Genomic DNA, 15,740 nt, shown 5'->3' on the forward strand with positions numbered 1-15,740 from the left:
GCCCCTTCACCTTTTGCCCCCTCTTTTCTTCTCCCTTTCCCTCCACCCCCCTTTCCCTCCCTCTCCCCACCCCCTGCCCCCAGGCGCTGCACAAGAAGCACAGGGAATGTGAGAGCCCCGAGGTGGACGAGGTGTTTGCCCTGACCCCCCAGACGGAGGAGAAATATAAAAAGATAGACGAGGAGTTTGATAAAATGATGCAGAGTTATAGACTGGCCGTGAGTAGCCGCATGGAGAGCTGGGGGAGCCTTCTCCCCATGCATGGTGTGGCTTCGCAGCCCCCAATCCCCTCCCCTGGAAAAAAATGAGGGACAGGGACCTCAGTTCTTAGCCTCATTGGACTTGTGCACTGGAAGGGGCCTTAGAGATCTTATCCTCATACCCTCCATTGTGTAGGCAAGGAAGCTTGGCCTGGGCTTCAGGAAACCTTGGTTCTTGCTCAGAACTCTCCCCAGCCTCACTGGGTGAACATGGGCAAGTCCCTGGCACTCTGGGAGTATGTTTTTTCTTCTTCTTCACAATGAAGAGCCAGACTGGATGCACCTCCAAGGCCTCTTTCTCCAGCTCACAAACTCTGGGGCTCTACAAAACGGGCCTAGAGTGGCCATGTGGCTTGGTCAGGGTCTTTCAGGGAGTTAGAAGAGCCCAGATAGTGACCCAGCTACCCATCTTACTCTGACCTCTGATCCTGGAGCTCCTATGAGAGCTGCTCTCTGAGAGGGGGCTTTGTCGGGAGCTGTGACCTCTGCCCTCAAGTGATGCTTAGTCGTTACTTACCACAACTGATTCCAAGTTGCTCATCTCAGACAGAGCTTGGGTGGGAGAGATTTGGCCCTATGATGTGAAGGATGAAAATCAGACCCTAAGGAGAAAGAACTCTTTCCCTAGCTCTCTGGGTAGGAAAATCCTGAAATCTCCCTCTGATTCAGAGACCTTCCCCACAGTTTTAAGCTCAGTGTTTGTGGGGGCCTAGAGTAGGAGCAAGAGGGATGGAGGTGAGACTGGCAATGAGCTGACTGCAGCAGCAAAGAGACAAGCAAAGTGGGGAGATGCTTCTCTTTCCAGTCCCCAGTCCCAGTCAGTAACAGCTCTGCGTGCGTGTGTGAGTTTGGATTTCAAGATGGGGTCCTTAACCAGCTTCCTGTGTGTCCTGCCTGACTGGAGACCTGGCCCACCTCAGCTCTTGGCCCACTAAGCTCAGGGAGGATTAGAAGAATCAGTGACTGTTTTTGTCTCTCAGCAGAAGTTGCTTTCCCTGGCGAGGCCTTAGGGCTCCGCTCCAGGAATTTACCTATCACCCTTCTATCTAGTATCATTCCTACTCTTGGATTTAGCTAGGAGTGCCATCAACAGCATCCCTGTCCTCAGAGAATCATTCTGGGGAGATGGGACTACAAGAAGGGATAATCTTTCTAATATCTACCCTCCCTACCCTCTTTCTGTCCAGTCTGCAGTCCCAGCTCCAAATTTCGCCATGCCGGTCACGGTGCCTGTGTCCAATCAGAACTCACTTCAGTTCAGCAACCCTGGGGGTTCTCTGGTGACCCCATCGCTGGTTACGTCATCCCTCACAGACCCAAGGCTCCTGTCCCCCCAGCAGCCGGCCCTGCAGAGGAACAGTGTATCACCAGGGCTTCCCCAGCGACCAGCCAGTGCTGGTAAGTATAGGAAGAGGGGATAGTTCAGGTGCTTTGAGAAGGATTTTCAGCATCCTAGATTGTCCCTCAGCTGAAGAGCCTCCCCTTTTTGCCCTTTCAATGTCTCCTGTGACTCCTTGCCAACTTGGGACTCATTGTTGTAGCTAGACAAGCCTGGCTTCATCACCTCACCTGTGCCTTTGAGGATCTGCTGAGGCCCATCCAATTTTGTCATTCCTTCTCCCCCTCTCTAGATCTGGCCCACCTCCCCTTTCTCCCCTTTCTAGGGCCATTTCCTAAACCAGCCTTCACCCCCTTATCCTCCCAGCATTGCAGTTCAGAGTTCTGTCCAACAGAATCAACTGCCCTCGCTCTTCTGTTGCTGCTCACCCCCTGGATGGGATTGGGAGGGAGAAGCTCCTTTAGATGTGGTGGGGTTGAAAATTTCTGAGAGTCTGTCCTGTTTCCTCCTGCTGCCACTGGGTTCCTCCTCACAGCACACCAGCACCAAGGCTCAGGGCTCTCTAGTGCCCTTATATTTATTTCTGTTCCTTCCCTAGGGGCCATGCTGGGAGGAGACCTTAATAGTGCTAATGGAGCCTGTCCCAGCCCTGTTGGTGAGTCTCTCTGTTCAGAATTAGGTTTGTGGGGTTCAGGAAGGTTTTCTTTTAGAAGAGAATAGAGCTGTAGGGAAGACAAGAGCCTATAGCAAGAAGGGGAGAGGAACCTGAGGGTAGAGCTGGACGGCTGGGATCATGGGTCTGAGGAACTTCATGAGGGGAGGGGCCTGTGGGGCTGCTGGAGGTCTAAGAACATCCTTAGAACCTCTGTCTCTAGGCATCTTCTGATTCTGATCTAGCTCCTTCATTTCCTGGGGTCAGGAGAGACTTGGGTTCAGATCCTACCTTTGATACTTTATTCTGTGACCTAGGCAAATCACTTAACTTTTCCTAACCTCAGTTTCCATTTCTATAAAATGGAGGTGATGATCGTACCAGTGGTACCTCGTGGAGTTATAGAAGACAAAGGCGCTCATGTCATAAAAGAGCTTTGTAGCTCTAAAGGACCACATAAATGTCAGCTATCATAAAAATAAAATTATTATAAATATTATTATGAATAATAATGAGGGGAATGGATTGGTGGTGTCTGAGGCCCATTCCAAAATGGCCCGTACTCAGGGAATTTGGGGGAAACAAGCAGGGAAAAGTGGTAAGAAAGAAGATTGAATCACCTCTACACACACTCACTCTCTCTCTCTCTCTTTCTTTCTCTCTCTTTCTCTCTCTCTTCCCCAATGACCCACTCTCCTTTCCTATTTTTCCATTTTGGAGGGGAATGGGCAGGAGGTGGCTACACACAAATGAACATTCTCTCTCACACACACTCAAATACCCAGACAAGTTGCACTGACGGACATAAGCAAGCAGGTACCTCTTGACACAAACCCACGGAAACAGAAATAATTAGGAATACTTTCACAGACCCAGAGAGGGAAGGTGGCATGCTCACAGGTGTGGCCCAGGGACAGGCTTGCTTGAACACAGGGATACATGTTTGGAAGGCAGAGAGGGAGGTCTTACCCTCCCCCACCCCATCTCCATCAGCTGTCAACCCTGGCTGTGGCCATCCCCTCGTCTGGCTCTGTGACTGTGGCTACGAATGTCACGATTGACGTCACCTCCACATTCCTGTCATTCCCAGAGCCTCTCCGAGAATTGGGATAGAGGCAGCTGGAGAGACCAGGGGCTCAGCAGGGAGATAGTGTTCCCCAGGGCAGGCCTGATCCCTTAGCCCTGAGGCCCCCCCCCCCAACCCGAGGTTTAGCCTGGGATACCTTGCAGCACCTGGGAGCTGAGGAATGAGCAGAAGAAGCCACTGGGGACTATTTGGCTTCCAGCCTGAGCACACGGTCCCCAGCCTAAGGGAGGCCTCAGCACTGTCTGTCACCCATATGCTGCTGGTGGTTCTTTCCCGTCTCCCTGAGGACACCGATGACTGTGGTTTCCCTTGCTTGTAGAGAAGGGAAGGGTCAGTTATGGTTGGTGATTATCAGTGGCTAGAGCATAATCATGGATTAATTATGTGACCCCTGACCAAGGAATTTACTGGCTCCGTGCCTTAGTTTCCTCCCCTGGGAAAGAGAGCATGGGACGACAAGGTCCCTTTCAAGAAATGCCTTTCTGTGGCCTTAGTGATGCCAGGAACAGCCTCAGCCTCTGTACTCTCTTGACCTACAAGTACCCCCTCTCTTCTTTGCTAGGCGGCCCCCTCCCCCCACAAACACACATTCCAGGGCCTATTCTCCTTACACTTCTACAGGAGGAAAGAGAAGATTAGAACCCAGGAAGGCCTCCTTGACTAGTCTTGTTATGTATAGGTGCCAGGGGTGGGCCGAGGGGTGAGAATGGTAGCAGGAGAGAAGCAGTGGCCTCTTCCACTTCCCCCTGCCTTGCCCCAGGAAATTTCGTTTCCTCCCTACCCCTTGTAGCAAAGTCCTGAATAATGTAACAAGACCTAATGTTTATATAGCTTTTTTTGCCTTTTTTTTTTTAAACCCTTACCTTCTGTCTTAGAGTCAATACTGTATATTGGCTCCAAGGCAGAAGAGTGGTAAGGGTAGGCAATGGGGGTCAAGTGACTTGCCCAGGGTCACACAGCTGGGAAGTGGCTGAGGCCAGGTTTGAACCTAGGACCTCCTGTCTCTAGGCCTGGCTCTCAATCCACTGAGCTACCCAGATGCCCCCTATTTATATAGCTTCAAAAAAAATTTTTACGAAACCTTTTACATACATTTTCTCTTTTAATCCTCAAAATATATCTAGTATATATATTATCCCCATTCTGTAGATGAAGAAACTGAATTCTGGTGTGGTTAGGTTACTTGCCCAAGGTCACACACCTTAGTAAATAGCAGAACCAGGAGATCTGAACCCAAGTCTTCTGACTCCAAATCCAAGATTCTTTGTGCCAGCTGGCAGAGTTGTCTCATGGGAGGCACGGTGTTACAGAAATGGATATTCGATTGCCCTTCCTCTCTTCCCTCTGCCTTTCTTTCTTCCTCAGGCTAAGAAAGTTCCAGGAAAAGGATCAGAACGTTTAGAATGGATGTAGATTTGCATGGGGGTGGGGGCACGGAGCAAGTTGGCCAGTGTGTGGACATAGGGGATGTCATGGGGCCAGTGGCAGAGGCGAGCATCCACCTACCGTTGAACCTTCTGTTTTTCCAGGGAATGGCTATGTCAGTGCCCGGGCCTCCCCCGGCCTCCTCCCTGTCGCGAATGGCAACAGCCTGAGCAAAGTCATCCCGGCCAAGTCTCCACCCCCACCCACCCACAGTGCCCAGCTTGGGGCCCCCAGCAGAAAGCCGGACCTTCGAGTCATCACCTCCCAGGGTGGGAAGGGGTTAATGCATCACTTGGTGAGTCGCCTTGGGAGCTTCATTGGGGGATGACAAAGGGACGACGTCGCAGACCCTTCGGCAGGGGGGTTAAGGGCAGACAATAACAAGATTTTCTGAGGGAGAAGTTAGAGAAGTGAGGACTTTCCTGGTTCCCTCCCCCCCAGGGAGAGGTGAGGGCAGGGATTCTTTCTCCCCAAAAAGAGGACCTGCCACAGGGACTAATGGAGCAGGTAGGAATGTCGTCGACAGAGAGACGAGATGGAGGCTGCCAAAGGACAGAATGCCAGAAATCTGTGTTCCTGGAGGGGCAGAGTCTAGCCTCTGACAGACAGGGATAGAATAAGGCAGGAGGGAGGGGACGCATCCTCGGAAGTCAGAGATCTCTGCCCAGGAGAGGGGCCCGGGGAGGGAGAAGGAGAAATGTGACCTGAGGAAGAGGGCTAGGAAAGGGGCAGTGAGTGGAGACTGAACTCCCCCTGTTGGTTTTATTTCTGCTCCCAGACTGAGGACCATTTAGATCTGGTAAGTCCTGGCTCTGTGTGTCTGTGTGGGCCCTGGACGGGCTGTGACTTCAGACTGCCATTCTGACTTAGTGTGTACAGACACCTGAATCTCAAGCATGGCGTGTGTTTGTGCATGTGCACCCTGGGGCCCGTGTGTGTGCACATGTGTGTGCTGTGCATGGCTATGGGCCTTTCTCCCTTCAACCAACGTTGACTAAAACGAGTGCCCGCCGTATGTGTAATGTGAACAGAATGGAGCTACCCGAGACATAGCCCGTGCTCTTTGGTGAGGGTCAGCCATGTGTGCATGCTTGTGTGCATGTGTGTTTGTGTGGGAAGGTGGGCTATGTTTGTCTACTTTGTGTTTGCCTTTGTGCAAATGGTTCTCTGCCATTAGGAAATGTGTCTGTCTCCATGTATTTCCCTGTGGGGCATCTGTGGAAACCCTGTTACCGAGCAACCTCGGGCATCCTTGAGGTGGTGTCCTGGGGCACCCAGAGTAGACAATTCAAGTGGATAATCGACTCTGTGCCCCAGTCACCTTCCATGTCTCCAGCAAAAAGCATGGCCTCCTGTGGGCACAGCAGTGGGAGGGAGCCAGGGGAAATGGGGAACAAAGCCAGAGGCAGGTCCTTCCCTTTCCGGGGGAGTGCAGCCCCCCAATCCTCCCTCATCCCCAGCTTTGGGCGCGCACACACACACACACGTGTATACACACAGGCAGTTACATACATGTCCGCAGACACACACACAGTCTGTCACAGCCAGGAGTAGGGCAGGGGCTGCTGACTCCTCCCTCCTTTCCTTCCTCCTCCCTCCCTCCCTCCCTCCCTCCTTCCCTCCCTCCCCAGCTCCTGACTCGGGGCCAGAGGAGGCTGGAAAAGGCAGGCAGGCTTTGGCGGCGACACGGCGGCAGTTTCGGCCTCAGCGTGGAGTTGGAATAAACAAGTGACTCAGCGGCAGATGGAGTTGACAGCCCCATCCTCGGGACACACACAGACACACACACAGCCCCAGACGAGCGCATGCACACATAACTGCACACACGCCCCATCAGCACTCTTCCACACCCTCTTCCCTCACAAAACTCTAGCGTCCTTCTGCCGAGGTGTAAGTCGCAGGCTGGAGGATTGAGGGTAGACAGGAGGCCTGGAGAGGCGAGGGGACGAGACCCCACTGGTGCTGATGAGATAGGGCCCCCCGGCGGTCCTCCCGAGGAACCTTGGAGTCTGTGTCTCTGGTGTGGCTGCGTCTCTGTCTGTGTGACACGTGTCGTGTGCTTCAGCCCTCCCCCGTGTGGGTGGTCCTGTCTGTGTAGACCCAAATTGGAGAGGGTCGGGGGTGAGGCAGAATGTGCAAAGAACTCCCGAGCTTTGGGGTCACACGAGCTGAGTTTGAGACACCGAACACCTCTGGGACCAGGGGCAAGTCATCTCACGTCTCCAAACCTTTGCTCTCTTCCTTTGTAAAATAACGGGGGGAGATGGGGCTGTGATTTCTAGGGTTTCTTTCATCACTAAACCCTTGGTCCCCACACAGGGCCTGGTACTGACTTTATGATGAGGGAGGGCCTGGATAGGAGACTACCTCTCTTCCCCCTGCCCTCCTTCTCATCGTGTCTTCTTTCCACAGAACAATGCCCAACGTCTCGGGGTCTCCCAGTCCACCCACTCACTCACCACCCCTGTGGTCTCTGTGGCAACACCCAGTTTACTCAGCCAAGGGCTTCCCTTCTCCTCCATGCCTACCGCCTACAACACAGGTGAGTGTGTCTTCTGAGCCCACACAGATACCCCTCATCCAACATGGCTTAAGAGAGTCTTTCCAAGCAGTGGGGGCAGGTGAACCTTGGAAAGAGACAGAGAAGAAGGACCAGAGTCTCTTTCCTGAGAGAGTTCTAGGCCTGATGGGGAAAATGAGACACAAAGAAAGGTGATCCGGGTGATCAGAGTGCTGAGAAGTCAGGGAGAGCACTGAGTGAGTAGAGGAAGAAATCAGGCTAAAGGACTTCCCTTGAGGAATACAGAGAAGAACTGCAACAGGGCTGGGCAGAGAGGCCAGAGGAGGGGTGAGGCATAGGCAAGACAGGGGGCAGGTTTATCTGGTTTCCTTGGAAAGTCCAGGCCAGGGGGTCAGGGAAGATGATGGGAGTGAAATTGGAAGGGAGGGTGACTGAAGGCCTAGAGGCCCCAAGGATTCTGATAGAGACCCCTTGGTAGAATCAGGCAGATATATCCTACCTCCAGACCTGTGCTGGTCTCAGCTATTGTACTGCCCACATTGGAGAACAGGTTGTGAAATTCATCTACTATCCTCTCAGGGAAGGTTTGTTGTTGTCTTTCTCTCTGTAGCAGGAGTAACTGAGGCTTCCTATATTTTATCCCCATAGACTGAAGGTAGTTAATAAACCTGGAGAAATTAGAAGTGGCCTTCACCCCCACTGCCCTCATACTCACATAGGGCCCTGCTTGAGATGAGAGCTGGACCAGATGGCCTGTAACATGCTCCTTCTGAGCTCCCTAATCCCCTCTATGACACAGCCCACAAGATGTCTTTCAGCCTGTGCAGAGGGATTTAGAAGGACCTGCTGCCTTCTGAGGCATCCCCTTCCACCTTTGGAAAACTCCAGCAAGAAAGATTTTGCCTTTCTGCCACTTAGACCCATTGTTTTGTTCTCTGGCACCAAATAAAAAAAATGCAAATCACCCTATTACTCTAGAGTCCTTCAGACACTGGAAGACAATTATCATGCCCTTTCTAGTCTTCTCATCTCAAGGCTAAACATCCCCTAGAAGTGAGCTTCATTTGGCAAGATCTCAAGGTTCTTCACTATTCTGGTTGCCTTCCTCTAAACACTTCATCAGTGCCAGTGAGGCAGCAGGATGGCACCAGGGGTAGAGCACTGGGTCTTGGGGTCAGGAAGACCTCAGTTCAAATCTGGCCCAGACATTTACTAGCTGTGTGGCCCTGGGCAAGTCACTTCACTTCTGTTTCCATTTCCCCATTTGTAAAATGATTATAATAATATCTACCTCATAGGGTTGTTGTGAGATCAAATGAGATATCTGTAAATCGCTTAGCACAGTGCCTGGCACGTAGTAGGCATGATGTCAGTGTTTATTCCCTCCTCTCCTTCCTCCCTTTTCTGGAAATGTCATGCACAGAACTGAACACAATATTCCAGAAATGGTCTGATGCAGGTAGAGTACACTGCCTCTCTCAAATTGGACATTATCCTCTTAATCAAGCCCAGGATTGTATTGGCTTCCTTACCTGCCATAACTACCTCCCTTCTCTTATACTTCCAAAGTTGATTTTTTTGAACCCAATACTATATATCCCTACTAAATTCCATCTTAGGAGATTCAGCCCCATGCTCAAATCTGAGGGGGATCAACCAATACCAGCCTAGCCCACTGACTTTTAAAAAATATATATCCAGGGCTAAGACTAGTTTTTATAGTTTTAAATGTGTAAGGAGAAAAAAAAATAAACAAAAACTAATGGCATGATATAGTCAACCTGAGGGCCAGTTTACAGACCCCTGCTCTCTTAACCTGTCAGAATCCCAGTGAGCACTGGGTATCTTATAGTAAAACAAACAAAAAAATACTGCATTATAATAATAAAATCCCAGGAAGCATTCCCTATAGTGTCCTTCTGATGCAAATACCCTCCATAAGGTGCTTCCACGTAAGCCAGAGTGACCTCCAGGTGGCCAGATTCAGATCAAAACCCATGGGAAGATTGATAACCCTCCAAGGCTGAGGTCTAGAGTTTGAGATTTGAATGAGAGAATCTGAGACCAAATCCTCTTATTGTGGGTGTCTGTAGTGTGTATGTGTGTAAAAGTGTAAACATAAGCTTGCTGCCTTGCTCTCTGAATCTTCTCCAGCTCACCAGTGCCCTTCCTAAAATGTACAGCAAAGCCATCTCCATGCTGATTAGTGATAGGGGAACTTCGAATGCTTGCACTTTGAAAGCCCTCTTCATGAACTAAAGGTGGGCCTTTGCTCTTCCAGTGTGGTCATTGCCAAAATCTTCAAAGGAGAGGATTGGGTGCTATGAAGGGTCCTAAAGAGTCATGTGATGCTGGAGCTTGACAATAGCTTAGAGATCCTCCTAGCCAGCCCCTCATTTTACAGATGAGGAGACTGATGCAGAAAAACAAAGTGACAGCCCACACAGAGCCCTGGCTTAAAAGGCTGGGTGGAGGAGGGTCACCTTTCTGAGCTTGTCCTAACTCACAATTCCCTGTACACTACCACATCTGTAGGCCTCGGTTTCTTCCTTTGTCAAATGAGGGGATTGGGCTAGCAGATCTTTAAGGACCCTTTCAGTGCTAATGGTCTGTGATTCTTCCTGGCTGGTGAGTGTGTGAGCTGGTACCAGAATGCCCATCTTCCTATGCCTTGTCTGGGACTTTCCCCACAATAGCAGGCTTGGTAAAGCTAACCTTTGGGCTTTATCCTGTCTTTCTGGGTTTTCATATATTGGAGCTTCCTTCAGAGTAAGAGGTAGGGATAGGTACTGGACCTGTGAATTCATTGGTATGGAAACTCCCTCTACTAATGCATATCACTCTTGAGTCCTAGAGAGTTGCCTGGACTAGCTCTGATCATTTATATGCCTCGTCCAAGGTCACACACAGGAAATTTACTTCAAAGGTGAGACTCCAACCCAGGTCTTCTTGGTTTCACAGCCAGCTTTCTCCACTGAGATATTAGGTTTATATCTGGATATTAGACGTAAGGCCTCTGTTTTTCTCATAGCCTTATTTCTGTTTTCTTCCATTTAAGATGGGGTTGAATATTAACTAGTATCAGTAAACTGGAAAGGTTTTTAGGCAGATTCATTCATCTCTTGTCTCTCATTGTAAAATAAAGACTAATAATGGGTAGACATAAGTAATAGGAATCTGGGCTTTCTCCCTGCAACCCCTGCCAGGAGATGGAAAATTTCACATATATGTAAATGAGAAAGGAAGGGACTGATATACTTGAAACAACTTCTCTTAAACAGTAGATGGAACTAAATGACAGCAGAAGTGTAAACAAGACTCCACTGAATTTGCTGATAGTTGTTCCCTGCTTATAGACATTGGCCCAGATTCAAGTTCTATCCTCAAGTCTTGCCTAAATTCTGGCCGAAATCAACATTAGCCAATAGAACTCAGTATTAGCTAAATGGATCTTCTGGGAAGAACAGACCAAAACTAACTAAATGTGTGACCTTTGGCCAAGCATTTTGGCTTTTGGGGCTCTCCAAAAGGAGAGAATTGCTCTCAATTCTTTGTATTAGCCTAGGAAACAAACCACATGAATGCCCCTTTGCAGCCTAAAACTGTGTGAGTAGTATTCATTTAATGTAGGTGCTGGAGACACAAAGGCAAAGTGAAAACTTCCCTGTGCCTTCAGGGAATCTTACGGTTTGGGGGACAGGAGGAGGGGAATAGTGGTACAACATCAAAACCAATCCATCTCCATGTGAGCAGAAACAATCAGGGGAATCAGGAGGAGGTGGCATGTAAGTTGAGCATTGAAGCATTCCGGGAGGCAGACGCCAGGAAGGGTGTTCCATGGTCCATACCAAATAGGAGGCTTTGGCAGTTGTTCAGGTGAAGGTTGAAGAAGGCTTAAATTAGGGTGGTTATAGTGTCATTGGAGAGAAGGGGGCAGATATAAGAGAGACGGTAGAGGCAGAATAGAAAGGACATGGCAACTAGTGTGATAAAAATATGAGATTGCAAAAGAATAGTCAAGGACAACTCTAAGATGATGAATCTGGGTCACTGGGAGAATGCTGATACCCTCAGTAGAATGGGGCAAGATTAGATGAGGAATGAGGTTAGAGGGAGAAATAGTGAATTCTGTTTCCAACATTGAGTTTATTGATCTAAAGGACATCCTGGTGGAAATGTACATCTTACTAAGCAATTACTTTGTCTTTTAGTGTTTTTAAGAATGAAGCCAGGGTGTAGACATTGATCAGGTATATAGTGTAGTAGAAAGCAGCCATTCTCAAACTTTGTGTGCTCAGGGTCGTTTTACCTCCTTGAATATTATAAAGGATTTCCACCCCACCTCCCACCAAGAGGCTTTTGTTTATGTGGGACCAAACTTTGAAAACCCCTGGTGTTTAGAGTGTTGGGCTTGTGAGTCCAGAGACTTCTGTTGTCCATTCCCCTACAGGCACTCAAACTTGCTGGCTCTCCAACCTTGCACAATATTCTTAGCTCAGCTTTGTTACCTCATTCAGTTTAACTCACCTCAACAAGCATTTACCAAGTACTTCTAGGGTACAAGGCAGTGTGCTTGGAGACAGGAAGACAAAGGTAGAGATCAATTAGTCTGCTCCTCTGTAAAGGGGAGCTATCTCCACCCTATTTGTCTGAAGGCGAGGGGCTGGGCCCCAGATGACCACGAGAAGGATGATGATGGTAACTTAATTTCCATAGTGAGTTGTTGTTTTTTAACCCTTACATTTAGTCTTGGTAACAACTCTAAGATAGAAGGGCAATGGCTAGGCAAATGGGATTAAGTGACTTGCCTAGGGTCACACAATTAAGAAGTACCTAAATTCATGTTTGAACCCAGACCCTCTCATCTCTCAGTCTGGCTCTGTGTGCTGAGCCACCTCAGTGCCTCTGCAAGCTCCTTTTTAGACCTTCATCCCCTTCGCCTTCTTTTCTCTGGCTGGTGGTCCTGCCAGACTCCCTGGCTGCCTCTTCCCCATGGCCACCCGCCTCATCTTTCACTATTCTTCCCTCCTCCTCCTCTGCAGATTATCAGTTGACCAGCGCAGAGCTCTCTTCCCTCCCGGCTTTCAGCTCAACTGGGGGACTGTCGCTAGGCAACGTCACTGCCTGGCAACAGCAACAACAGCCACAGCCACCCCAGCAACAGCCACAGCCACCACAACAACCACCACCACAGCCACAGCCACAGCCCCAACAGCAACAACCACCGCCGCCGCCGCCACCCCCCCCACAGCAACAGTCCCACCTGGTCCCCGTGTCTCTCAGCAACCTAATGTGAGTATTGTTCTTGGTGGATTTTGATAGGGGAGGGGACAGCCCAGGGGGCTCCTACCTGGCCTCAAAGCCAGACTCCCCAGCTACAGAGAAGAGCCCTGACTGGCACGAAAACTAATCTTTGTTTCCTTTTCTTCCCTCCCCAACCCTGTGTCTCCCTCTTCTTCCCCGTGTCCCGTCCTCCTCACGCCTCATTCCTTCCTAACCCTGTTCCCTCCACCTTTCTATCACCCCTCTGTGGCTCTCCCCCCTCCCCCGGCCCCTAGCCCGGGCAGTCCCTTGCCTCACGTTGCTGCAGCCCTCACCGTCACCACCCACCCCCACATCAGCATCAAGTCAGAGCCGGTGTCCCCGAGCAGAGAGCGCAGCCCAGCACCGCCAGCCCCTGCCCCCTTCCCAGCCCCGGCTCGGCCCGAGCCCGGGGATGGCCTCAGCAGCCCCGCCGGGGCATCCTATGAAGCTGGGGAGCGGGATGACGGGAGGGGTGACTTCGGGCCGACCTTGGGGCTGCTCCGCCCAGCCCCAGAGCCCGACACTGAGAGCTCGGCAGTGAAGCGGATGCGGCTGGACACCTGGGTAACGTGACCTCTTCCCTTTCATCTGGGTGGTCCTCCCACCAGTCTGGTCTCCTCCCTCCCATTGCAGTGTTAGCCCATTCCCTCCCATCACATCAGGGACTTCATCAGTTTGCTTTCTTTGTCCCCGTCTCATAGACTTCCCTTTGAAAGTTCTTGAAATCCTAGCTTCCATCCGTCCCTCTCCCCGAAGCATCAGCTCCTTCCAGGCATCCATCCTGCTTGCCCTGCCCGCCCCCATGTGTGTTAAATGCATCTCCCTCCCCTCCTCCCCAGAAAGCTCTTGTCTACTCTCCATCCCTTCAGAGCTGACCTCTCCCTAAGAGGCATGGTCACATCCTGGAGTAGGGGTGGGGACTCGGGGAGGGGCCCCCCAGACCCAGCACTCCCTTATACCTTCCTTCTACATCTCCTCTCTCTACAGACATTAAAGTGATGAATCTCCCCCTCCTCTATCAACCTCCCTCTTGAAGAGTTGACAATCTCACCGCCCCTCCCAGTCCCGGGCTCCTCCCCGCTCGACCCCTAGTTCCTTTCTCGTGCTCCGTGTCCTGTTGACGGTTACATTTGTGTATAATTATTATTATTATATTATTATTATTATTATTATTTTTTTAATTTGAACTCTCGCTTCTGGGAGGGGGAAGCATCCCCTTCTCTTTCTTCTCCCCTCCGTTTTCATGGGGGGGAACACTCTTTTTTGGGGGGGGATAATTTGCACGTTGTACACATATGCTGCAGGGGGGGAGGGGGGACCCCAAAAAAAGACTTTGGGATGGGGCAGAAGCCGAGCCCTGCATGTGGAAACCTCCCTTCACCCCCATCCCCGAGAGAGGAAGTAACCAAAAAAAACCCATAAAATGGACTTTGAAACCCCAGAACTTAGTTTGGACCTGGGGGATGTGGGTTGGATGCCTGGGTCAACACTGTTCTGCTTGTGCTGCAGGGCCTCAAGAAGGCTGGCTGGAGTTGGGGTTAAAATCCCCATGGGGCTCTGCCTCTCCAGCGCTATTCAGTATGTTCCAAGGCTGCTTAGGTATGGGGTGAGCACTCAGGCCTGGAACTCCAAAATAATCCCCATTCTTCACTGATTCATGTGTAAGCTGCATTCTCCAAAACTAAGGGGCAGGAGGAAGTTGTAGTGTAGGGGCAGCAGGCCTTGGCATCCAGGAGGAGATATCTTCTCGTAAGCTGGGAAGTCTAGTGTTGGGTGGGATGGAGAAAGACAACCTCCCCACCCCCACTGCCACTCCCTACAGGACTTGGAGGAACTTTGGAGTTCTCTCCCTCTCTACAAATGGAAGAGGGTGGGGATGGAATAGGAGGCCACCTCATAGCACAGTGTGTGTGGGGCAGAGATGTGGAGTACCCCTTGCTTAGGCATTGGGGGGGGATCCTAGTGGTAGAAAGAGAGGAGGTCCTCTTTTTCCCTCCTCTGGGATTTTCTTCTAAAATATATAGTGCAATAGCATCCCTTCCCTCACTCACCTCTTTCACTCTGGCTCCCTAATTTCCAACCCCATCCTTCTGCCCGTGGTGCTGGCCTGTAAAATTAAGCCTCAACCTGGAGAGGATGGGGCAGAGCCAATCTTAATTATGCTGGTAGGACCTGGGAAAGCAACTGAGGATGGTAAGCATCTGCAACCCTTCCTCCTCCACCTGGACCCTCACCCTAGCAGTCCCAGACTGGTTTAAGGAAAGGCTAACTGGGATATTGGGAGGACCTGGGCAGCATCAATAGCAAGAGGGGTCTGTTAGGGTCAGGGAAGATCAAGATATCCTTTTATCAGAGAAGTTGTGGAAATGGGGAGGGAAATTTCCCTGATCACATATGATCATGAACCAGAGGCCTGGGCCCCAGGAGAGCCCACATTTCCCCAGAGACAGGGTATGGGGTGGGATGGAGCAAAGCTGCCAAGCCTCACTTCCAGTTCTAGCGTGTCCTAGGGTGGGCCCACTTTCTTAGCCTCGATGCACCCCGGCCCTTTCCTCTCTCCTCTAGCCCCACTTCCCCTTCTCGTGGTCCTCCCCATCCCCACCAGCTTGCTACCTCCTGCTCCCCACCACCATCACCACCTCCTCTCCCCCCCAACTCCCCTTTGCCACCACACCCCATCTTTCCCTCGGCTACTGTAATTGTAAATAGCAACTTTGGAAATGTTGGCTATGTAACAGTCCAGGAAACTGTTTTTTTGTTGTATTGATATGAAATGAAATTCTATTTTTGTCAAAGTATATTGTAATAATAATGACTCTGAAACGGCCCGTAGTGTACAGATGAGATTGTTCTTCTACTGTTGTTCTTGCCCTCCTCTCACCCCACTTTTGCCCCTTTTATTTTCTCCCCAGATGTGTGAAGCTGGGGGGAGGAGGGGCAGAGAGGGAGCCAGAGCTGGAGGCCCTTGGATCTTTGGCTGCATCTAAGATCATTAGGGAGCTGGGAGGAGTCCCCCAGCATCTCCCACTTCCATACCTATTCATAGAGGCAAGGGGGACAATGGAGAGTGCTGGGTTGTTTTCCCCTATTCTTTCAGACATTGATGCTTGGCTTGTGCCCCCAGTGCCCAAGGGCGAGGGGCTTCGTCTTGG

The 15,740-nt window shown here is 50.6% G+C and overlaps 1 protein-coding gene across 6 annotated transcripts in view; it reads left to right on the top strand.

Annotated features, from left to right (window-relative positions):
- Positions 1-13,704, top strand: part of MEF2D (myocyte enhancer factor 2D) — a 26,671-nt gene extending 12,967 nt beyond the window's left edge. For 2 of the 6 annotated variants that reach the window (XM_044672448.1, XM_044672452.1), the window contains 9 exons: positions 84-218; positions 1,448-1,658; positions 2,198-2,254; positions 4,868-5,058; positions 5,542-5,562; positions 7,176-7,305; positions 12,327-12,576; positions 12,843-13,152; positions 13,576-13,704. In XM_044672448.1, coding sequence (XP_044528383.1) covers positions 84-218; positions 1,448-1,658; positions 2,198-2,254; positions 4,868-5,058; positions 5,542-5,562; positions 7,176-7,305; positions 12,327-12,576; positions 12,843-13,152; positions 13,576-13,587 — 1,317 coding nt within the window. In that variant the 3' untranslated portion in view covers positions 13,588-13,704. The remainder of the gene's footprint in view (positions 1-83; positions 219-1,447; positions 1,659-2,197; positions 2,255-4,867; positions 5,059-5,541; positions 5,563-7,175; positions 7,306-12,326; positions 12,577-12,842; positions 13,153-13,575) is intronic. The other 4 variants (XM_044672449.1, XM_044672454.1, XM_044672451.1 and 1 more) reach the window with 3 other exon arrangements.
- The last annotated feature ends 2,036 nt before the right edge of the window (positions 13,705-15,740 follow it).

This window comes from Gracilinanus agilis, chromosome 4 (genome assembly GCF_016433145.1).
Source record: "Gracilinanus agilis isolate LMUSP501 chromosome 4, AgileGrace, whole genome shotgun sequence".
In the NCBI taxonomy this organism is placed as follows: Eukaryota; Metazoa; Chordata; class Mammalia; order Didelphimorphia; family Didelphidae; genus Gracilinanus; species Gracilinanus agilis.